At 35.0% G+C, this 24,265-nt stretch overlaps 1 protein-coding gene across 8 annotated transcripts in view; it reads right to left on the bottom strand.

Moving 5' to 3' along the window:
- Positions 1-324: 324 nt before the first annotated feature.
- KLHL24 (kelch like family member 24) overlaps positions 325-24,265 on the bottom strand; it is a 41,518-nt gene continuing 17,577 nt past the window's right edge. For 7 of the 8 annotated variants that reach the window (XM_059920607.1, XM_059920609.1, XM_059920612.1 and 4 more), the window contains 5 exons: positions 16,864-17,048; positions 15,446-15,564; positions 11,904-12,092; positions 10,625-10,813; positions 1,015-5,455 (listed from right to left, as the gene is read on the bottom strand). In XM_059920607.1, coding sequence (XP_059776590.1) covers positions 5,255-5,455; positions 10,625-10,813; positions 11,904-12,092; positions 15,446-15,564; positions 16,864-17,048 — 883 coding nt within the window. In that variant the 3' untranslated portion in view covers positions 1,015-5,254. Of the gene's footprint in view, positions 702-1,014; positions 5,456-10,624; positions 10,814-11,903; positions 12,093-15,445; positions 15,565-16,863; positions 17,049-24,265 lie in introns of those variants that run through there. The other variant, XM_059920614.1, reaches the window with a different exon arrangement.

Below are 24,265 nucleotides of genomic sequence, written 5' to 3'. Positions count from 1 at the left end.
AAAAAAATTCTGCATAGTAACACTTCCATGTGGTTCACACTAAAAAATTGATTATATGCATATTTATATATAATTACACACAATTCTACAGGAGTATGCAGTGAAGTTGCCTTTTTACTTGTCCCTAAGCCACCATTTCCTCATACACACCAATGTTTTTAGGTTTTTGTTTAGCCTTCTAGTTACTTTGTGAACACACTAGTAAATACGTATATTAACTTGTAATTTCCCCCACTCCTTTTTCAAACAACCACTTGAATATATTTAAGGTAAGACAAAACAACGAGTTTTTGGTAAATAAAATTTAATACAACCATAGTCAAGTAATAATGGTTAAAAGACATTTTTTATTAGATACAACTTTTTAAAAATTAAAGACAACTATGCACAAAATATATTTAAACAAGACATATAAGTATTAGTGTGCTGCAACTAAATTGAAAACAAAGAAATACAAAGCTTTTTTTTTTTTTTTTCCCCCCCCACTGTTGAAGACTCTGGAGCATCTGAAAGCAAAAGACACTTGGCTGCCACAGGTCTGTACAAGCTGTAAAGCACATTATGCTTTTGTTCAACTCTATAATTGTGTTGTCTTAGATAGCTCCAGAAACTCTCAGCAAGGTTTAAATTAAGAAACCCTGGGGAGGGGTGTTGGGGAAGGAAAGACTAAGAACTTTTTCAGGAAAGATAAATGAAAGAGCCTGCAGAGGAAAAAACAAAACAAACAAACAAACAAAAAACGGTACATAAGAATGAAACAAAAATAAGTAGATTTACTTTTTTGACTTTAGATGCAGATATTGCAAATGATGTTTACAAGGGTTTAATCGACGTAAGATATATTTCTCTTAATATCTTAAAAAGCACCCTGGCATCAAACAAAAGTCCCCCAATATAATTAAACTCCAAACACCCAACAACCTTTCTTAACATTTTCTTTCTGCCAAGCAACCACAAGGCTGGTGCTCATTAAAAAAATTCAAGAAGGGAAATTTACTCTACAGGAAACAAGTATGAAACTTATCTAAGGTAAGCTTTATTTAGATTGAAAAAAAAGTTGAAATAGCACTAGAGAACTTAAGGCACATAAGTTCAGATGCAGTTATTTTGAAAACATTAAAACAAATTCTTTTCTTTGGGACAATATATAAAATAAATAACTACTGGTATTCAAAACATTTTTTAATGATGATCTTTAGCACTACAAAAATTTAATATCTAAGGCAATCACACAAATGTAAAACATTCATAAAAAACATTTTTAAAAAGTCTGAAGTATGTTGAAACTGTCTCTGGAATTATCAATTCACACTCCTGGCCCAAGCGGTTTCTGATGACTAGCATTAGATGTGACAGTAAGTATAGCTAGCTAGTCAAACCTACTGCCTTAAAGGCCAACCAAATTGCCCCATTCTGGTTTCTTGGTATGGTGAATTTATTTAACTAAAAGGAATAATGGGGTGAGGTTATGTAAACCTGGTTTTCAATATAATGCACAAGAAATTCTAAGAAAGGCCAAAATTATGTTGAGGTTAACTGGTGTCTTGAGTTTAGGAAAATAAAGGCAGTCCACAGGAAGCCTTTAAGGGACGTCGTTATCTTATCACTTGGCACCACATAAACAGCAATCTCTTCTCTTTGAAAATAGTCTGGAGTAGAAGATGTCTTTTCCACATATAAATCTCAAGAAACAAAAGGCACACACTGACGATTCAACCCTCTCTTTTCATGTATGGGTTCTCACAGCATTTCTTTTTTAAAAATCTATTGCCATATCCAGACAACAGGAAAAAAAAAACAAAACGCACCTGGTTTGTACACTGACAAAAGTAGTATAATTGAACCTTTGTCTTTTCCTGAGTTTCATTTCAAAAAGGGTATGACAGTAGAGATACATAAACAATTCATATTCACTAAGAGAAAATGTTATCAGTCCACAAAACATTTTCATCTTTCTAAATATAAAAAAATGAATGTTTAACCACCGCCATGTGTGAAGCCCCTTTACCAAACTGAATTTACTCTAGAATCATGAACTGAAAGTTACTTAGATATGGCACTTTAAACACTCCAATTAGGCAAAAATGACAAGTTAATACCCTCCCTGAGTATTTACATCATTTTTTTCTTAACACCTGGTTTAAATGGAGTAAATACCTATATTTCAGTCATCTAGGGAAAAAAAAGGTTACTGAAGATACAATAGGCTACCATTTCATACCTGTGCAGTAAAGTCAGTGGGAAGATTAGAGTAGAAAAGGAAGAAGGCCTTTTTGTTGTAAAAATTAGACCACTTTATAGCTCACTCACATATAGGAACACATGAAAAATGATTAAAAGTTCATGGAGAAAAAACTGTACATTTCTGTTGACCCACAAAAAATACTTTTGAATTCCTTCCCCACTGAGGTATATCAATGGCTAGGTTTAGCAAACTTGTTTCTCCCATCAATTTGTTTTCTTATCTTGTAAAACTGTATGCATTACATAGATTCTGACTGTATATGAGTCATCATACTAATATTCATCATGTACTTTCATATGTAACAAAGTATTCTAGAAATGCCCAAATTAAAAAAATATACTTCTGGAATTGAATAAGGTCAACTAATTTAACAAGGTCAACTAATTTTTACTTTATTTGCCTTTTTCTGATCATCAGAAACCGATAAAACTCTTGATGTCTGTATGTATGTGTGTAGATGAGCATACCATCTATCTACATATATACACACATGCATTGAAAATATACATACATACTAACCCAAAGGCTTATACGAGCATCACCCACCAAAAGAAAATCTGTCAACTATGTGATGACAGTATGAATATAATCTGACACCATTCTGGTCGATAAATCCCTTTTGATATACTAATTATACCCTAAAATTCTTTATTACTTTATCAATGCTAACATCATTATTTATCAAAAATCAGTAAAGGAAGATAAATAATTAAAGAAAATTAAAGTATCAGTTGGGTAACTTTAAAAATTGTTACTTTAATTTCATAGGATTCGAGCTAAGTTCTTGGTGGCCTACTTAATTTATGTAGTTTTAAATTATGTAGAGAAAAAAATTAAACAATATTGGCATGAGGTCCATGTTTAAACAAATTCTGTTTTATAGGATTTCATTTCAAATTTACTACAACAGACACCTGAACATTAAAAATAAATGTATAACAAAATACAAGTAAATAGTTAATACTTTTATAATAGACAAAAGTACTAAAATACAGGTTATGTTGAGAAAGTCTTCTTTGTGTGAAGTGTCTATGGATGGGCATGATCTTACAAATACACATGAAAATAACAAGTATCATTTGTATAATTCTCAACATTTACAAAACACTTTTCTCATATACCCCAAAGAATTTCTGAACTACATAGGTTCCATTATCTACAAAAGGTATGATGCAGAAGTAGAAGTTTACTCTAAAATTAAAACAAGTATCCCAATTGTATCTACTATTGTCTTTCAACTAAAATGGTAGAAAACTGGTTTCTGAATTGCTTTGATAATTATCACAAAAAGGTATACATCATTTCAAATTATGATCTGAAAAATAAAAATTCCTTAAAGATTTGTTAAGTTTTTTAGAGTTTTCCTCAGAATTCAGATTCCAGCTAGGCATTAAAAGTTGATGCTGTATAGGGTTATTTGAAATCTTTGCATCATTCTAAAATGAGAAAGAAAGAGTAGTTTATCAATGTTAGGTTTTTGATTACTACCTTGGTTTTAACAGAAATCTGGTGACACTATAATCACATATTTGCATCATTTCTCCTATGGCAAGGAGTATATAATTATGATGTGAGACAACAATAGTGCCTGGGGAAGTGGAAATACAGCAGGCTACCTGAACATCCCTAAAATGTTTTAAATTATATCTGTCCACCCAGGAATATCAATAATCACTTACGCTATAGTTCCTGCCATTCCATTTGCCTTAGAAAAAGTTTTACACTCTTCTCTGAAAACCAGTAAGCTTTATTAACTGGAGTTGAAACATCTAGACAAAGGCAATTTGATGTAGAGAAGCTTAAGAATATTGATCAATATTTTACACAATGGGTACCAAATGAAAGATTTATCTTAGAAGACTGCAACTACTGCTGTTAGTTTCTTCAAATAGCTAATTTTAAAAGAAATATGGACCCACTGAGACAGGTGGTCCCTGCTTTATCCTTTAAGGGCAGCTTAACAGTAGAGACTCCCAGGATTTTTAGCTGTTCACAAGAAAGTAGGATAACCAGGAAGACGTCCTCACCCAAAGCACCATAGTAATGAGGTCAAACCCTACTGGGCTAAGGAGAAAATCTGTCCCTGTTTTTCACAAGATAATATTGCAAAGTGGATTTCAACTCTTCTGCCATGTTCAAGAAAAGGCGCATCCCTTAGAGGATTTAGAGATGATATATAAATACTTTTGAGAGCCACAGTGGGTCATTTTCCCTTCAACGGTCTTAGATGATTTTTTCTTAGGAACTAACATGTAATTTTAATCTCCATTTTAGGGGCACTTGCTTTTGTATCTCCTCCCCCCAAAATACCTTTAATATAAGAAAATAATTCTAAGAATGAAGTCATAATAACTCAGTATTTTATGATACTCAGATTGTTGTCACTACATTTTTATCAATTACAGAAAAAAACCCACAATAAAATTAATCAATTTGGATGTATTTTTTAGTGACAAAGATTTTTAAAACTGGTTTTTCCACCTTAGAATGATTCTAAGTATTCTAAGCATTATATGAGTCAAACTAAATGAAAACTTGCCATGCAGTTTTATATATATATGTGTGTGTGTGTGTGTATGTATGTATGTATATATATACATACATACATACACACACACACACACATATATGTGACAAAATAAGGAATATACAGTCTTGCAGATAAACATACATAAATGAAGAGACCATTCACAAATTCCTAAAAGGTATGCAGGCACACATTATTTCCTACTCCACGTAGGTTTCTTACAAATACTCACAAAGGTACACTCTCAAAGCCCAAGCAAAGACCACTATTACCTTCAACAACAACAAATTTTTTTTTCCCAATTACAGAAAAGGCTTTATTACAGTTTGAAAGATTGATATTTTGGGGAGAAAGGCACGACAATTATTATTTTTACTTTTCTGTGCATGTTGCCAAAAGGAGATATGTCAAGTTCCCACTCTGGAGTTTTTAAAACCTCTCATCTTGGATTGCTGTGGCTTCTTGGGTGAGGTATCCTGGTTTTAGAGCTTAAAGCATTTCTCATTGTATCTATGAATAGTCACACATCCATGATAGGACACTGGCCTGGGCATTGCAGCTACCCCTGTGATGATACTCGTTGCAGGATCATAACAGAGAATAGTATCTGTGGCTTCTCCATTTTCCCGTCTTCCACCCAGGATATATATTTTACCATTACATACAGACATACCACAGTTTTCCTGTTCAACCAAATTAAAAAAAAAAAATTAACTGTTGACGGTAAGGGATTTGGTAGCAAACTGAAAAGTAAAATAAGACATGCTTTAACACAGTCAAAAAAGGAGACATGAAATAATAAGCTCCCTTTTGCCCAACTCCTGCTCTATGTGTGAATACTAGGTAAATTTGCATGGGTGAAGGGAGTGTTGATAGAATATATGTCACTAATTGGGGTCAGGATATGGATGGTGAAGTGGGGGTGGTGGACTGAGAGAAGGGTTTTAGTTAACTTAATGGTAGTTGAACAAAAACATCCTTGAAGAGTTGCTTCTCCTATTACAGGAAGGTCCTTCATTATAGAAAGTGGCTATTACATGATCAAGGGGTAGGAACATTATTCATTATATGGGATTACCCACAAGTTGAATGAATGAATGAGAGTTATAACCAAATTAAAGAAGCACTGTTATTAGGGGCCTTGGATGGGGCACAGAAACTCCCCAGATAACATTTTATAGTTAACTTTCCATGCAATGAGACTCTTAGCTAAATTTTACTCTTCTCTGTCAATAATACAATTACTATATAAAACAAATACTCTTGGCAAGGATAAGAGTGATTCTTCAAAGAAAGAAATTACACTAAAATTGTCTCACTATTGCATGAATCTGGTTATGCTGCAGGTCAATTATTCTTCCATTTAAATTTCACTTTAATTCAGAAAGTTATTGCATATTATTATCCTGTTTCCACATAACCAACAATGAGATGGGTTCTACCAGTGAGTACAATAAACATTTTTACTTGATCAGATTTGTTATACATAAATTTCACTCTTGTAGAAAAAATTAAATCTTGGCGGATTTCTATAATAGAGGATAGTATCTTTGGGTCTAGAAGAATTAGTGAGTATTTTAAATGCCTACATTAGAGTTTATATACACCCATACTGACTTGGGGCCCATTATCATCAGTGAATGACAAACTTTTATGTAGAATACCACCCATGAACTGTACCAATTATGTGCCAGACTATAACATTTTCCATCCAAAGCACAATGAGCTCTTTCTATAAATTCTGAAAGTTCTGAACACAATAAAAAACAACATCCTTAGTTTTCAAGTACAAGCTGGCTTGCACTACTGAACTTTACAGTCACTTTGATGATGATTCTTAAACTATATTATTATAGGATCTTGTTATTAACATCATTTCATAAATAGTGCTCAGAATTAAATGAAGCAAGCAACCTTCAGAACAGATATTCATTCATATCAGGAAATTACTTGCATAGTTTATATTTCACTCTATGAGAGTCTCAAGAGTAATAGCAGCTAGTAAGAAAAATAATTCATTAATACATGAAGTTTTAATGTTATTTTTCATGACTTAAATGAAACACAATCTTAATATTGTAAAATATACCCCTCTCCTTAATTATTATTTTTTATAATGCTTAATGCTTAAATGTTAAAATGCCAACAATAAAGAAAAAGAATCCGATTTCTTTTCAATTATTATTCTAAACTTTAACGACATTTTAAATACCTAGTCCGCTGAAGAAGGGTAAAAAAAAAATCTTCATCGGTCAGTAAAAAAAAAATATGTTCCTGATGAAAGTTAAAAAGCAAAATATGTTTAAAATAGCAAGTTGTGGAATTTAGGAATTATGCGAAGTCAAAAGGCATGGAAATGGCGAGATAAAAACAGAGAAAAAGGCTGGGTCCATTAGGACTGGAAAAAAAAGAGCTCATTTTTTCAGTTCTTTTTTCGTCATTCAACATTCTAAGCATTTAAAAAACCCACAACCTTTGACTCAAATAGCTGTCTGTCATGAAATTACAGTTGATTTATCGTTTTTCATTTGATTAGTATTAAAAGGGTAGGCAGGGGCTTCCCTGGTGGCGCAGTGGTTGAGAGTCTGCCTGCCAATGCAGGGGACACGGGTTCGAGCCCTGGTCTGGGAAGATCCCACATGCCGCGGAGCAACTAGGCCCGTGAGCCACAATTACTGAGCCTGCGCGTCTGGAGCCTGTGCTCCGCAACAAGAGAGGCCGCGATAGTGAGAGGCCCGCGCACCGCGATGGAGAGTGGCCCCGTCTTGCCGCAACTGGAGAAAGCCCTCGCACAGAAGCGAAGACCCAACACAGCCATAAATAAATAAATAAATAAACCCAAAGTTTAAAAAAAAAAAAAAAAAAAAAAAGGGTAGGCAGGACTTCCCTGGTGGCGCAGTGGTTAAGAATCCGCCTGCCAATGCAGGGGACACGGGTTCAAGCCCCGGTCCGGGAAGATCCCACGTACCGGGGAGCAACTAAGCCCGTGCGCCACAACTACTGAGCCTGTGCTCTAGAGCCTGTGAGCCACAACTACTGAGCCCGCATGCCACAACTACGGAAGCCCGCGTGCCTAGAGCCTGTGCTCTGCAACAGGAGAAGCCACCACAATGAGAAGCCCGCACACCGCAACGAAGACTGGTCCCTGCTCTCTGCAACTAGAGAAAGCCCGAGTACAGCAATGAAGACCCAATGCAGCCAAAAAAAAATAGAGAAGGTAGAAAAGGCATTAAAGGCTAAGAGGACAACATGAATCAAGGCAAGAACACATACTATCTGGATAGCAAACGCAAGCAACAGATACTTAATGTAATTTGGGTAAAGGTGAAGAAAGTGAAGCTGAAAAGGCAAGCAGAGGTCAGACAACAGAAGACCTAGAATGAAGTGGGAAAACTTTTAGATTTTATTCAGTACATTTCCAGAGAAGAGACATAATTAGATTTGCTGGAAAATAACTGGTGGTAAAATGGGTTAGAAAAGCAAGACATTAGAGAAAGGAACACTACTTAGAAAATACTGCTTTAGTTTAGGTAAGAACTGATGAGAACCTGAACAAAAGCAGGAACCACAGGAATGGAAAAGAATAGGAGAAACTCCTGAGGATACAGAACTGATATGATGGATTGATTCAATTTAAGAGAAAGCAAGAAAAAATTTAAAAATTAAGTTTCTAGGTGTGAAATAATAGAAAATACATATTGGCCTCTGCCCCCAGTTCCTGACACAGAGCTCCTAAATCCCTTGCAATTTTCCTGGTTGATGGGAGTGTCTTTTGTTCTAAGGAGGGACTGCTGCTGGGCTCCTAGATGGGGGTTGGTCACCAGAGAAACCAAGCCATAATTAGAAGCTTAAGTTTCACCCCACCCTCCCTTCTCTGGAGAGGGGAGCAGGGCTGGAAACTGAATTATAACTGATCATGTCTACATGATAAAGCCTCCATAAAAATCCCCAAAGTATAGGATTTGGAGAGCTTCTAAGTTGGTAAACACATCCATGTCCCAGGAGGGTGGTGCACCTCAAATCCATGAGGACAGAAGGTTCTCTGCTTAGGACCCTTCCAGACCTGACCTTAGGTACTTCTTTATCTGGCTGTTCATCTATGTCCTTTGTAATATACTTTATCGTATAACAAACCTGTAAACATAAGTGTTTTCCTGAGCAAATTACTGAACCCAAGGAGGGGGCTGTGGAAGCCTTGATTTATAGCTGATTTGTCAGAAGTACTGGTGAAAACCTGAGACTTGTGACTGGCATGTGAAGTGGTGGCAGTCTTGTGGGGCTGAGTCCTTAACCTGTGGAACCTGAAGCAAATTTCAGGTCATGTCAAAACTGAATTGAATTTTAAGACACCAGCTGAAGACAGAGATTGGTTGGTGTGGGAATAAACCCACATATCTGGTGTCAGAAGTGTTGTCAGGGTGAAAGAGTTTTTCCATTCACTAGGTTGTTTGGAAACAGAAAAAGTAAACTTGGGGAAGAAGGTGAATTCTGTTTTAAGTCTGAAGTCTTGGAACGCCATGGAAAACATCAAATAGGCAGTCGGAAATTTGAGTCTGGAGCACAGGAGAGAGGCTTTAATGGAGAATAAGATTTGAAGTCATCAGTACTGAGCAGTAAATGTGATCACTCAGGAACGGAGTATAAACTGGAAAAAGGGCAGGGAAAAGAGGCTCAAGGAATACCCATATTTAAGGGGTAGGTAGAAAAAACCAAGAGAACATGAATGAGACTCAGGAGATTATTAGTAATGACCTTTGGGAGTACAATATCTCTAGAGTGGTATAGGTAGAGCCAGATTTCCAGCATCAGAGCCATCAAGCATTTTGACGGTGGAAGGAAAGAGGGTAGAGCCATGAAACAAAAGGCCAAGGGAAGGCCTTGATGGGGCAGGGGTAGAGGCTGTACAAGGGTACAAGTGCAGTGTGGATGAAAGAGACCCAAGTGCAGCCATTTTCTTTATAACAAAAACAACAAATTACCTAGTTTCTAACTGCAGAAGGAAAGAAACCAGTTTGAGAGAATTTCTTCTCTTCTGAAATGTGCTAGAGAGAGGGATAAGAACTGGAGTAGGAGTCTCAAAAAGGTCAAGGGGAGAAAAACCCAACAGCCCAAGAGCAATACCTACTTTACCATGGGATGGTAAAAAGTAAGTTATTTCAGGGCAGGAAGTCCAAAAGGGAGGGGATACCTGTATGTGTATGGCTGATTCATTCTGTTGTGCAGTGGAGGCTAACACAACATTGTAAACCAACCATACTCCAATAAAAATTAATTTAAAAATTAAAAACAAAAGTAAGTTATTTCAATAAATTCCCTGGAAGGAGTTGAAAACAAGAATACCATATGCTTTATGTAGAGTATAAACAATTTTTGAGGGACTTCCCTGGTGGCTCAGTGGTTAAGAAACCGTCTGCCAATGCAGGGGACATGGGTTTGAGCCCTGGTCCAGGAAGATCGCACGTGACGCAGAGCAACTAAGCCCGTGTGCCACAACTACTAAGCCTGCACTCTAGAGCCCGCGAGACACGACTACTAAAGCCTGCGCGCCTAGAGCCCGTGCTCCACAACAAGAGAAGCCACCGCAATGAGAAGCCCGCGCACTGCAACGAAGAGTACCCCCGCTCTCCGCACTAGAGAAAGCCCGTGGGCAGCAACGAAGACCCGACGCAGACAAAAATAAATAAATAAATAAATAAATTTATTTATTTATTTAAAAAAAAAATTTTTTTTTTTTGGAAATAATCTGAGCATACATGAAACACATAAATAGTGAAGTTACTGTATATTCATACTGGTCCTGTACTTGGTCTCTCCTACATTGATTTTTCTTTTGGATTGTTTTATGTTATTACCTGTCGGCTGAATGTATTCTGTACATGCATCCAGTAATCTTCAACTGGATCATAACAGTATATTGCCTTGGTCAGTCCACCAGCAACATATATCAGGTTGTTTAAGGATACGGCTGTTATACACCTCTTGGCAATTGGGATAGCTGCACGAAGTAGCCAAGAATTGGTTTCTGGATCATAAGATTGAACCTAATAATATATAGAAGTACTTAATTAAAATTTCTCAACAAAAATGCCAATTTACGTAATAAAAAGTCTGCCAATATACAGAAACATGATTAAAAATAAAATCCCATTAATTCACAGAATTAAGGGAGGTTGGCTTGAGAGTAAAATATCTCAATTATGAAATTCTCAAAAGAAATAACAAATTTATTACTATCAAGCAGAATAGAGTAACAAACAAACACAGACCGTTTCCAAGATGAATGGCTAGCAGGTTTGCTTTTTTTTCCATTAAAATTAACAGTCTTAGATTTTAACAAAATTCTGTTATATAGGATAAGTATGCCTCAATTTGAATATAATTTCTTTACATGTTTAGGGAGTCCTTTCTTCAGAAGAACACCAGTGAACCTCAATTCAGTATACTTTGAATTATCACAAATTCTGAATTAATGAATTCTAAGTATGTAACATTTGACATTATATTAAAATTTAATTTAGAAAAAGAATTTATTGATTGACAAAGTTCAGTAAACTATTGCTAAATGAATTAGGCATTAGACACTTGTTTGCAGAATAAACAGGGTATTTTCTCAGATGTCAGGATGGCACCTGTTCTTTTATCTCAGGAATTCAATGAACTGCAGCAGCTTTGAGCCATCCTATATTTACATTAGAGAGGTTTTCTTTTCTTTTCTTTGTTCTAAAGAATATTTTCAAAGTATGCAGAAAATGACCCAGTTGGAAGCAGTATAGTGTCTTACCCTTTGCTAATTCACCTCCCAATTGTTTTATGTGAATAATTTTTTGATTTTGTAAACTATACCAGTAAAAAGTTTTAAAATGGTTTATAGTATAACGCTGAGATCACTCTCATCTCAAAAAGACTGGATCACACTTTTAACAGAAAATTGTTGGATATATTATGATCTCACTTTAGCAACTTGAAACTCAATGTTTTCCTCCCAAAGTATAAAATACCAGACAATTTTTAAAAGCCCCCTCACACTAAGGGACCGAACTACCTACTTGACAGGCCTTCCATATTTCTCTTCTTGTGTATATCATTGGTAATTTCTATTAAAAAAAAAAAAAAAGAGAGAGCATGGCTTACCTTATCAGAACAAGTATTATCATCAGGTCCTCCACCAATCACAAACAATTTGCCTATACAGCTAGTCACGGCAGGAGAACTCACTGCTTCCTTAAGGGGGGCAACTTCAGTCCATCGATTTGAAAAGGAATCATAACATTCTACGCTGCTAAGTCTGTTTTGCCCATCATAGCCTCCAACAACATATACCTATACGTAAAATACATGGAGAAATCTTAATTATCAAAAGTTTGAATTTTTAACTAGTTGGCTAAAGAATTAAGGGATCTCTCCCCTTTAAAAGCCCTTGGTAACTGTAATTGCAATATATTTAGCTCAGTTTCTGAGCTAAAAAAATTATCATTTTCTCACCACCACCAAGGAGCCTTTTTAGACATTTTTTTCATAGTAGCCCCCTCCAATGAAATTTTTAATACCACAGATATATTGCATATCTGTTTATATATTGTATCTGTGCTTTATACACAAAACAGTACGATTTTTTTCACCAGCCCAAGAACCAACCTTCATCCCCTTAGGAGCAATACTGCTTGCATTGAGAGTTACAGGATTTAGCATAAATGCTCATACTCATGGATGGTGAAAATATTTGAGTATTATAAAGTAATAAAAGCTATGAAACTAAAGTATTAAGTACGGATTACTAGACTGTGAGATCTTTGAAGGCAGGGCCTATCTTATACTTTAATTTAGTCCCTGCAGTACCTAGAAAAGTACCTGATATATTATGAACTCTAGAATGTGTATTTCAAAGGGCTTTCATGTACATTTTCTTTTCACAAATATGAGGAAGGTAGGGCAGATGAACTAATCAACAAGCCATTAATTAAGTCAGTTACATGCAGAATAATCCATTAAACATCACAAGATATACAAGAAGCTTTTAACCTACCTATAGAAGCTCTCCTAAAAAAAAAAAAAAAAAGCTCTCCTGTTTAACATCTATAATTCTTTTAATGAACAGTCATCATCAACTCTTTTCTGCATCCATATCTAATTAACTATTAAGTTCTACCAATCGTTCTTTCACAGCATCTCTCACATCTGTCCCTTCCCTGCCACCATCCTCGGGGTCCATATCATTTCATACCTCTCAATCTCCTGGTCTCCACTCTTGTACTCTCTAAACCACAGATTAATCTTCCTGAAACACCTCATCAACTCCTTTTACTAGTTTAACAATGAATGCCTAAGGGTCAAGGCCAAACTTTATACATTGTCATTCAAGTGTGTCCACAAATCTATCTTTCTGTACTCTTCCAAATTTCCTAAGCAGCCAATGCTATTTCAATCTTGCATTTCTCACATTATGTTAAAATTATCTGTTGGTGGGTTTGTTCTCCCAACACCACGCAGCCCAGAGAGGTTAAATAACTTATTCAAGGTCATGCAGCTAGAAGGGGTATGGAAACTGTGGCACAATGTAGTACTTAAAGGTACAGGCTTTGAAATCAGGAGAGGTAGGTCCGTATTGAGCTCTGCCACTGCAAGTAAGACCTTGCTTGGGCAGCTTACCTATCCTCTCTGAGACTCCATCTTAATTTCCTCAATTTAAAAATGTAGACAATAATAGTACCTATCACATAATATAATTTTGAAGATTAAACTTTATTACTATTCCCCTACATGCATAAACTAAAAATATATGCTGTGAGCCTTAAGATAAAAGGCCTCTAGATTAGGAAAATCTGAGCTTTTGCCCCTGCTTTATCACTTTCTGTGCAACCTTGGGCAAATGACTCGATCTCTCTGGATTCAGTTTCTTTGTAAACTAAAGAAGTTACATTAAATATTCTCTCTAAGATGCCTTCTTGCTCTAAGAGTCTATATTCCAAATCATCCTAGGTTTCCTTAACAGAGTGCATTCACAACTTTAAATAACTTTCTATGTTTGAATTCAGCCTATATTGTAATTTTTGGGATAACTGTTTTCCATGAATTGAGTACTTGCTGTATAAAGTAGGAAGGATTCCTTTTATTTCTTGATTTAGTGCTTCCAAGTTTTGGGCACCTTCAAGTCAAATATACTAATATTTGTCAAATAAATTTGTGTTCATCAATCCATATATGATATTTGAGACATCAATCTTTTTCATATGCCTCTGTATGTTCAGACTAAATAATTATAATGTTTTTAGTCAGACCTCATCTCTTTTCAACCCCTTAATTATTTTAGCTGCCCCTTTCCAGTAATATTTTGTCATCCTTGAGGTATAGCTACCAAAACTGTATATAATATAGTAAGTACTAACAAACCAGTGGTTTTAGAAAATACTCTATTAGTATTTTATTTCCATTACATCTAGCTCAAAGTCCTCATTATTTCACTGGTCTTATAGACAGCAGCAACACACTAGATCAATACCCTTAGGAATTAACTTTCAAACTGCGCTTTGAGAAGCTTTGAGAAGCTCTAGTATTCTATAGTATAGAGATTTCAAGATGCTTCTGTGGGGAGATAGGGGGAGGGAATGAGAACTGATGGGTGGCTGAGTAGGAAGGGTTCCTGGCATTATCTCTGTTCCAACTAGAGCAGTTCTGCTTTCTCACTGGTGGCTCTAAAATGTCTTCAAGAGAGGGCTTAAGAGGCAGCAATCTTTTTAGAAGAGAGTACTAGGGGACCAGACAAAAATATATGTGCAATATATTCAATATCTTATGATAACCTATAATGGAATATAAGCTGCAAACAAACAAACAACACCCCTAAAACATGAATCACTAGGCTGTACACTTGAACACAATATTGTAAATCATCTATACTTCAAAAAAAAATGTGCGAGCAAGTATGCTGCTTTTATTTAGATCGCTCATTAATTTGAAGTGGCTTTGGAGGAGCTGATAGAGACAGAGGCAGGGAAGGGCTAAAGAGTCCAAGTTAGCCCTTGATACACAGCTGTATTTTTATCTGCTTTATGTAATAGCTTTTTATATTAGATTTAACTTCAAAAAAGTTACTAGTCTACTAGTGATTCAAAAATCACTAGTCTACAAGTGATTCTCAAGTTCCTAAGGACAGTGAATGGTCCAGAATCAAATTATATGTTTTTCATATTTATTAGCTGCAGCCAATAATAAGTTTGCTTTAAAATATGTTGGTGAGTTTATCTTAACACTTATTTGTTTTGTCCCTACTTGTACAAATAAAAAAGATAAAATAGTATTACTCTACATAAATATATCTTGGCCTGAATGCCAAAGTCAGTAAAAGGAAAAAGAATGCTTGGATTAGACATTGGCCTGTTTTCGTACTTGATGTAACTCCTTTATTTTCCAATGCTTCTCAGTCATTTAGACTGCATTGGTGCCTGAGAAGAGAAATGTGCTGCACTGCTACAAATTCCTAGTTGGGAGAACAAAATATCCATTCAAAAGTACAGTGTCCAATTGTTTATATCTTCAGTTTATGTATTGAGGTTAGAAATGGAAGGAAACACAATCTGAGTCCAAAATACCCAGAGGGTGAGTAAAATCAAGGATTCATCTGTGGTATTTATTCTGGAAATGTAACAGCAATAATAATGAAAAGTGGTTTCTCTTACTTTACCGAGGAGGACAGCCATTTTGTGACGCCATCTGCCTTTATTTAGAGAAGCGACTCTGATCCAAATATTTAGCTGTGAGTTATAAATCCAGACGTCACGGCCATTGATTCTTCCACCTTTGAATGCAAAACAATGTGCACACACTAACATGTATATCACCAAGGGATCTTTGCCAAAGGCATAGATAATGAAAACACTGAGTTATTCACCCAGTCCGAGAATTTGAGGATTCAGTTCAATAAATGAAACAAGGACCCTCTTAAAACTTAAAATGGAAATGGTTCTACAGAGCAGATTTAACTTTGTCAGTTGTTATCCTGAGAAATAATAACTATATGCCCCAAATAATAAAATGTAGAGTATGAACTTACCAAATGCGTAAGACTGTTCATTTAAGAGTCAGACAACAGAAGCACCCGGACAAAAGAATTATTCTAGAAAGATTTTTAAAAATCACCAGTTTTTTAGCTATCCCAGGAAAATTAGAATGGACATTTCCCTAGTAGGGCATACCTTACAGAGATATTTCCCAACCGATCCCCTATAGCCCAATAAAAATAAAAAATTCACGAGTCAAAAAAAAAATAAAAATCACCAGTTTTTAAAAAAGCGTACCATTGTACAAAATAAAGTATGCGTTGTTATATTGTTCAACATGTAGTAATATAGTAACCTGCAAAGGTGGTAAAATTATTTAACTAACAAATTAATTAACAAACTTAATTAAACTTCAGATTATAGATCCTGTAGTTATACTTTGTATATAAGTCTGTCACTTTATTGTCTGTTTGATTTTAGAGGTAACATATCACATATTATAATAAAAGTTCAAGTTAAGAATTTTAAGGAAAATCCTATTTCATAAACTTTGGGGAGAATTTCAGAAAACATGGGTGGATTAGAGATGATTAACTGAGTACTTTTCATTTTGCATACTTTACTGTGTTCCTTAAAACAAAGTAAACAGGTAAAAGTTTAAAAAATTGTACCATATTCTATATGCATTTGAGAGCATTTAAAATATGATAAGGCCTATCGTTTAGTGCAGGGAACATAGTCAATATCCCGTGATAAACCAAAATGGAAAAGAATATGAAAAAGAATTTATATATGATAACTGAATCACTTTGTTATACAATAGATATTAACACAACATTGTAAATCAATAAAATAAATTTTAAAAATATGATATAGTTGAAGGCATTTTCTGGAGAATCTTTTGTAAATCATTCTGCATCATCTTGTGCCTGTCTTTAAGAGCAAAAAGTCATTTTCAGTTTTATTTGTTGTATAATATGATCTGCCTAAAGCGGGCATATCTACTTTCACTGTTTTCTTTTGAGACACTGTTATGGTTTAAAACGGCCAAGCTGTGATTAAATTAAAAGTAGCTACTGTAATAATTCTTTATTTACCTGAAACAAGAATGTCATTCCTTAGAGCACAGACCGCATACTCTGATTTGGTAAATTCTGGAAGCTTAGCCAAAGACTTCCACTCTCCTGTCACAGGATCATAGCACTCAGTGTATGGAAGATTAAATCCTCCAACTCGTTCACAGCCTCCAACGACAACTATCACCTCAGAATAGCCAGTTGACCTAAAATAATTATTATAAGAATGCAAAAATAATAAATTAAAATACCCTCAAGATTGTTTAAAACCCTAAAAGCATACCATTGTCATAAAGAAAGTATAACACTATATAAAGTATATTGTTAAGTTTATTCTCTCAGTATATGCCAACTAATACAGCCTGCTAATTACTTACTTTGAGAACATTTACAAGGGATTTAGTGATATCATCTTTCCACAGAAAATTTCTATGGGTATTTTTTTTCTATGAGTTTTACCTTAAAAGTTATAAAATGGTCCAAAGATCCTACCTAATTCAATTGGAACCCTGGTAATATCAAGGATGACTTTCAAACGCAGTCTTGCAGCAATTCAGATATGCATAACCACACAAGGTAAGATAATGCACTCTTTCTAAGTGTAGGAAAATGGAGCTTTTTCATCAGATTGTTAGTTCTAAAAAAACAAATTCACAGTACAATCTAAGTACCCTTTAGAGAAGTATATGTACTTGTTCAGACACTATTTTTAAAAATAAACTTTTTTTTTGGCTGTGCCTCATGGCTTGCGGGATCTTAGTTTCCTGGCGAGGGATTGAACCTGGGCCCTAGGCAGTGAAAGCGCAGAGTCCTAACCACTGGACCGCCAGGGAATTCCCTAAAAGTAATTTTTCTAAAGTTAAGTAAATTAAGGTAATCCAATTCAAAGTGTTGGGTGATCACTAAAGATGTTAACAGAGTTTATAACAAAGAATGCTAAAGGAAAAAAGCAAGATGAAAAACTGTACAGAAGGTCTGATCAATACTATGTAAATAATGTGTCTGGAGAGAGCACACCAAAGTGCTAATGATGGTTTTCTCTGGAGTGGTTTCCTCCTTTATATCAACACAAATTTTCAAAACAATAATGAGCATGGGCTACTTTTAGAGTGGAAAAGACAACTTTTAAGAGCACTAAGGGAGGGCTTCCCTGGTGGCGCAGTGGTTGAGAATCTGCCTGCCAATGCAGGGGACGCGGGTTCGAGCCCTGGTCTGGGAAGATCCCACATGCCACGGAGCAGCTGGGCCCGTGAGCCACAATTACTGAGCCTGCGCGTCTGGAGCCTGTGCTCCCCAACAAGAGAGGCCGCGATAGTGAGAGGCCCGCGCGCCGCGATGAAGAGTGGCCCCCGCTTGCCACAACTAGAGAAAGCCCTCGCACAGAAACGAAGACCCAACACAGCAAAAATAAACAAATAAATAAATTTATAAAAAAAAAAAAAGCACTAAGGGAATCCAACGTTCACGTTAATTACTGGCTTCTTTTACTTTGTAGTTTAAAAAGATACTGACAGGAAAAACTAAAAGCTTATCCAAGCCTTTTCTTCTTGTCCATAAGACTCATGGAAATGAAAAAGTCTTGTAATTGCATTTTATGACTGCTATGATATTAAGTCTCACAGAGAAAAATGCTAACAATGCGTCTTCTCTTACTTAAATGTGGAGGGAAAAAAGACAACATCAGAACACTTATTTGTAGTTTTAGAGTGATGTTTTACAATTACACTAGAAAAAAACAAAGTAAAGCAACATTGGTATGTCCCTTTAACAGAGCTGCTATATTCTAGCTACAGTTACTCACAGCTATTTCAACTAACAGTCATTCACCTAGTCCATGCAAGGCATACTTTTTCCATTGTAAAACCAGAAATATATATTGTAGAAAAGAATTTTGCTCACAGATGCAATAAAAATTACTTTTAGGAACCCAGCAAATTCTATTACCCTAACCTAGAATATAGTAAAATATTATCAGAAGGACTCAAATACTATCAATAATATTTGCTATTTTCCAAATAATTCCCAAATGAAAATATTAAAAGTAAATAGTGGATAGCACCAGACACTTAGTAGAATAACTATTGACTAATTTATCCTTCTTTCCATGGAAGTATTATTTCCTAAAATCTTACTTAAAATACTGCTAAGACAAACCCACGTGATACTCCTCAAAGTCTTATTTACTGATTGAGCAAAACAAAAATTGCTGAATACTGTCACTGGGGTTCAGTCACTCCTAATAGTTTTAATATAAAATCAAGTTAATTATTACATAGAATTTTGACAGAATTTTGTTTTATACTTTCCTTATAGCATTTTACTTGTTTTATACTTTCCCTTTGCTTGAACTTGCTTGCTTTTTCAAGACTTCTTAGCCCAGTAAACATATATTGTCTGTTTTGTACCTTGGAACAAGAAGAGAAAACAGCACAAAAAGCTAATGGCTAAAACATTTAGTCTCACTAAATAAGGGATTATTTTTGTGTCTATGTGTAATTATCTGAAAGGATCAGCAAACTAGTAGTTTTGCCTGACTGAAGGTCTTATTTGCAACCAAATGGCATTTAACTTAATTAGAGGCAAGTCTGGTGTTCTCATTAGAGACTGTTAACTCAATAAAATAGTTATTTTTATTTCTTGAGCTCAGAAAAATACTTATCTCAGGCAGGAAGATGATTGCCTTAAAGGAAATGAGTTGCTGCAGCTGATAACGGTGACTAGAATAAAAAAGCGGCCAAGATGATAGTACAGGATGAATAAAATTCTGGATACCCATGCAATCTATTTTTTAGAGTGAATGTTACTTTAGTAACCCTTTAAAATGAAAATTCTGATTTTCTGCTGTGACAAACTAACAAATATTTGCTGCTTTAGTATTACGTCTCACCATTTGTTCCTAGGAAAGTGTGACAAGCAAATTATCTTTTTTCTACATTGATAAATATTTTTTAAAAAGTCATCACACTCTTTTATCATAAACTTGAGAAAAGATCAAATTAAAAGATCACATTCTTTGATTTATGTGAAAGATAAAATAATTATAAATCCACAGAATATTCTAAACCAAATCAGTAAAATGGATAGTAATTACCAGGTTCAGTTAAAAATCTCAAAAGGCGAAATAAAGGACTTGCTGGCTGAAATAACAGACCTACTTATTATCAATGCAAACATGCCAGAGACAGATGAACTGCCAAACTAACTTTCATCAACAAAAAGGGGTCAAAAGGTGATCCTGGCTAATAAGAAAAATAACAATATATTTAAAAAACTCAAAAGGAAATGTTTCCATATAGTGGGAAGTTGGAAGGGAGAAGGGGGAGGTGTTAGTGACATAGTCTATTTACCATTCCAAGACTCAAAAATACCTGAAAACCAAGCCATCACACCAAAAAATGAACTTAAATAGAGATATGATACTTTAAGCCATAAAGAGAGCTAATGGCTCTCTAGTCTGCAGGATATGACAGTTACTAAACTTAATATATTAACTATATATCAAAAGAGGGGATTGGTCCGCCCTAGAAGCAATAAGTAAATGAATGAACAAATGAATGAAAGAGTAAATAATAATCACAGAGGCAAACATTTTCTGTGCCCATTCAAGTTACTGTCTAAAGGAAAAGAGAAACCTTAGCTAAGCTAACTAGAACATTACTGGGTTTTTGGTAAGAATATTTTATGGTGGGTGAGACTTTCTCAAGCCATACTAGCTGAGAAGACTCTGGTTCTAAAGATCTACTAGATCCCTTTGTTTGGATTCTAAACAACTTTTTTGAAAACTTTGGCTTCCCAACTGGTAACCTGAGCATAGTAAGAGAATATGCTGGAAAGGTTGACTTAAAATATCTAGTCTGTTTGACAGTTCCACTTCTTATTGCAAATACATGTATATAAACTAAAAGATAAATGAGTTAATCAGTCTCTCATAATTAACATTAAGTCTGCCCCTAACAGTCTGATCTTACTGTATCAAAAAAAAAAAAAAAAAAAGTTTCTAAGCCTAGAGGAATCACTGGATTATGGTTCATCAATATAAACGAATATAAATGACCCCTTAAGAGGCTTATGCCAGCCATAAACCTTATGGCTTTCTAAACTTAGTAAGGACAGTTTCAGCTTGTGTGGTAAGGCTTTCCACCTGAAACTGGAATAGACAGAACGGGTTCTATAAAGAAATGGTTGTACTGAGTGAAAGATTCAAAATGTTTACTCTTAAAAATAAGCAATTATATAAGAATTTATTATCAGGAGCTGATCACAGATGTGCTTATATAGCCACAAAGATGTTCATCTCACTTACTGGTAAAAAATCAGGAAGAGTTCAAATGTGGGTGGGATGGCTTTGGTTCACTGTAGATTTCATGTCATGAAAACATGTTTACCATATATTAAATAATAACAGCAGACTATGAAATAGATTACAACTTTGTAAAAGAAATAATAAATTCTTAGAGAATAAAAGGGAAGAATAAAGCCAAGTGCCACAGTGTTACCTCTCGGAGATGGGAATATGGATATTATTTTTTGTTATCTCCAATTAACATAAATTACTCCACCCCCTCTTTTTGACTCAAGTTAATAAAGAACAAAGGAGAAAACCCATACCTTATTATTAATAGCCACTACTGGGTTGTCTGCTCTTACATATGGGACAAGCATTTCTGCTATCACTTTTCTGCTACATGATCATGCTCCCAAGGCCACAGGTAACTGTTCAGAGAAGGCTGTCTAGCTGAATCAGAGATTATCTCTCCACATGAAATGGAGAGATTCAGTCTCTCTGAGTGACTGAACTTGTAATATAGAAACCAAATCCCATGAGTGGTCATATTCAACCAGACTAGTGAGAGAGAATGATGCAGACATGCAGAGAAAAGCAGAGGCAAGCGTTAAGACGGCACAGCTTGGTTTCTGATGGCTTTTCCGTAGCCTGTTCTAGTCTTCTTGAAGTCCTGTTGAATTTCTGCCCTTAGGTTCTACAAGATAATGACTTCCTGTACCCTTTTAATACATCTATCTGCCTTCTATGCTTACGCTGGTGAGCTGGTTTCAATTACTTGCAATCAGAATTCTGATCCACTAGAGTTCAATGAACTGCAGAAAAAAAACAACCTACAAATGGTTTTCAAACTCAGGAAAAGATGCTCAATCTTCCACATTAAAGAAATGCAAATCAAAATTATGGGATATAAATTTTCACTTTCCAGAGTAGCAAAGATTTACAAAAACTAATAATACACTGTGCTGGGGAAGGACTGAAGAAATAGGGACTTTCATATTTTTAGATGAAGTATAAATTGGAAGTCAATTTTTACAATATCTACCAAAATTTAAAATGCACATATCCTCTGACTGAGCAATTCCACTCCTAGTAATTTATGCTATAAATTATCGGACATATGTATAAGAATATTCACTGAACACTGTTTGCGATGAAAAAAATTTAGAAACAACCTAAATGTCCATCACCAAGAGATGGATTAAATAAATTATGCTATCCATAAATGTGATACTATACATCTCTTTAAAAAGAATGAATTTGAAATTTTCCATAATGAAGAGTAAAAAAAAAAAAAAAAAAAAAAAGAATGAAGACCTATAAGTGTTAATATAGAACAACCTCCAAGATATTTTTAAGTGATAAAAACAAGGTGCAGGAACTGTGAGAGAAGTACACTACCGTCTGTATAAAAAACAGTAGAGACGTATGTGTACATACACACACACACACACACACACACACACACACACACACTTCTATATGCAAAGAATATTTCTACAAAGTTAAAAAAAACTGGTAACAGGGAGATATCCTTTGGGATGAGAACTGATATATCAAGGGTCAGGTAGAGGGAGACTTAGACATGTATACAGTACTTTTATGTAAAAATGAATTCAAAATAACAATGAACTAACACGTATAAAAATGGTAAACCATGCATCCGATGATATAGTAGATTATCACTCTTAAGAGGGACTGGAACAAAAATTCAGAACACTGAGTTCTAAAATATTATTTCTTAAAAAAAAATCTTAACCTTAGTCTTCTCACTGATTTATTCAATAAGAACTTGAACCTTGTCCTCATTATGGCAATCAGGTTCCTATTTTCATTATATAGTAACTGATTATCAGACAAGAGGTAGTAGAAAGTATTAGAAGAGACAAGTACTTAATTAACCAATTCCAAACTCAAAGTGATGAACTTATTAAATCTTAGCTATCTCTATTGTTTAATGGAGTGTCGCAGATATTTTTCCATAGGTATGAACAATTTATACTTAAAATAAACCATTTGATAGCAAGCATTTCTGTCTCTCAAACCACATTTCCTATTCTATAAAAGTATAGTGCAAATTTAAAATGTATTTTGATTATTCATGAAACCAGCAATAATTTTTATTAAGCATTTTTGTGTCAAATACTAGGTTATGCATTTTTCATATGACAGTTCTAGTCCTCACAACAATCTTACAAGGTAGATGGTATTATGTTTATTTTACAGATGAGGAAACTGACACATAGAGAAGTTAAAGTGCTTTGCCCAGCATCACAGAATTAACTAGTTATTAGAGCTAGGTTCTTGTCCAGGTCTATCTGATTCTGAAGCCAGTACTCTTGACACATCGTGAGGCTTGCACTATGTGTTTATTAAAAACAGTATTATACATTAGTACAGAAATTTAAAGTTGTATAACATATATTAGTAAAAACAACGATTCCTAAGCTTTACTCCTTCTGTGATTGGTCTCCACTATTTCTTCTTTATATACCCGAGGTTTACAACTGGCAGTACCGATTTTCAAAGTTTTCATGGTCTTATGTTCTATATCCTCTTCCTAGAAACCTGCCATCACACTCCATTTCTAATATAATGTATCTTGGGGTTTTTTCTGTCATTTAAGAGACACATGGGTATATATAGGTAGACTATCCAGTATGGCTTGAGCTCTGGAAAATACCTGGCACACAATAAACACTAAAGAAATATTGGATGATGTGAAGAGTATAACCTAACTGCACAGTGGTGGGATGGGACTGTCACTGCCCTAATCCAGAGCTGATCTTTGCCATCACTAATGGTGGAACCACCAGATATGCTGTGTCTCCCAATGTGATGCAATGTGATATATACATTACCTTGGATGAATTCTAATCAAAAATATTTAACTTGTCTCCATCGAGCTGAAGCTAACTTCCAGTTTCCAGGAAACAGCTAAATGCAGCTAAACGACACCATAAGGAAGCAATCAGACTAATACAGAAGGTGGAATATTTTTCTGGACAACTTGACCATGAACAAGTCAGAATCATGAAAAAGAAACTGTTTTGAAATAAAAGACTTCATGGAAATAACCAGATGCAATGAGTAGTCCTGGACTGGATCCAGGTTCATTAAAGGACAGTTTGGAAAAGACTG

Source organism: Balaenoptera ricei, chromosome 4, assembly GCF_028023285.1.
Source record: "Balaenoptera ricei isolate mBalRic1 chromosome 4, mBalRic1.hap2, whole genome shotgun sequence".
In the NCBI taxonomy this organism is placed as follows: domain Eukaryota; kingdom Metazoa; phylum Chordata; class Mammalia; order Artiodactyla; family Balaenopteridae; genus Balaenoptera; species Balaenoptera ricei.
Note: the sequence above shows the minus strand (reverse complement) of the source record. Positions and strands in the feature narration are given on the sequence as shown.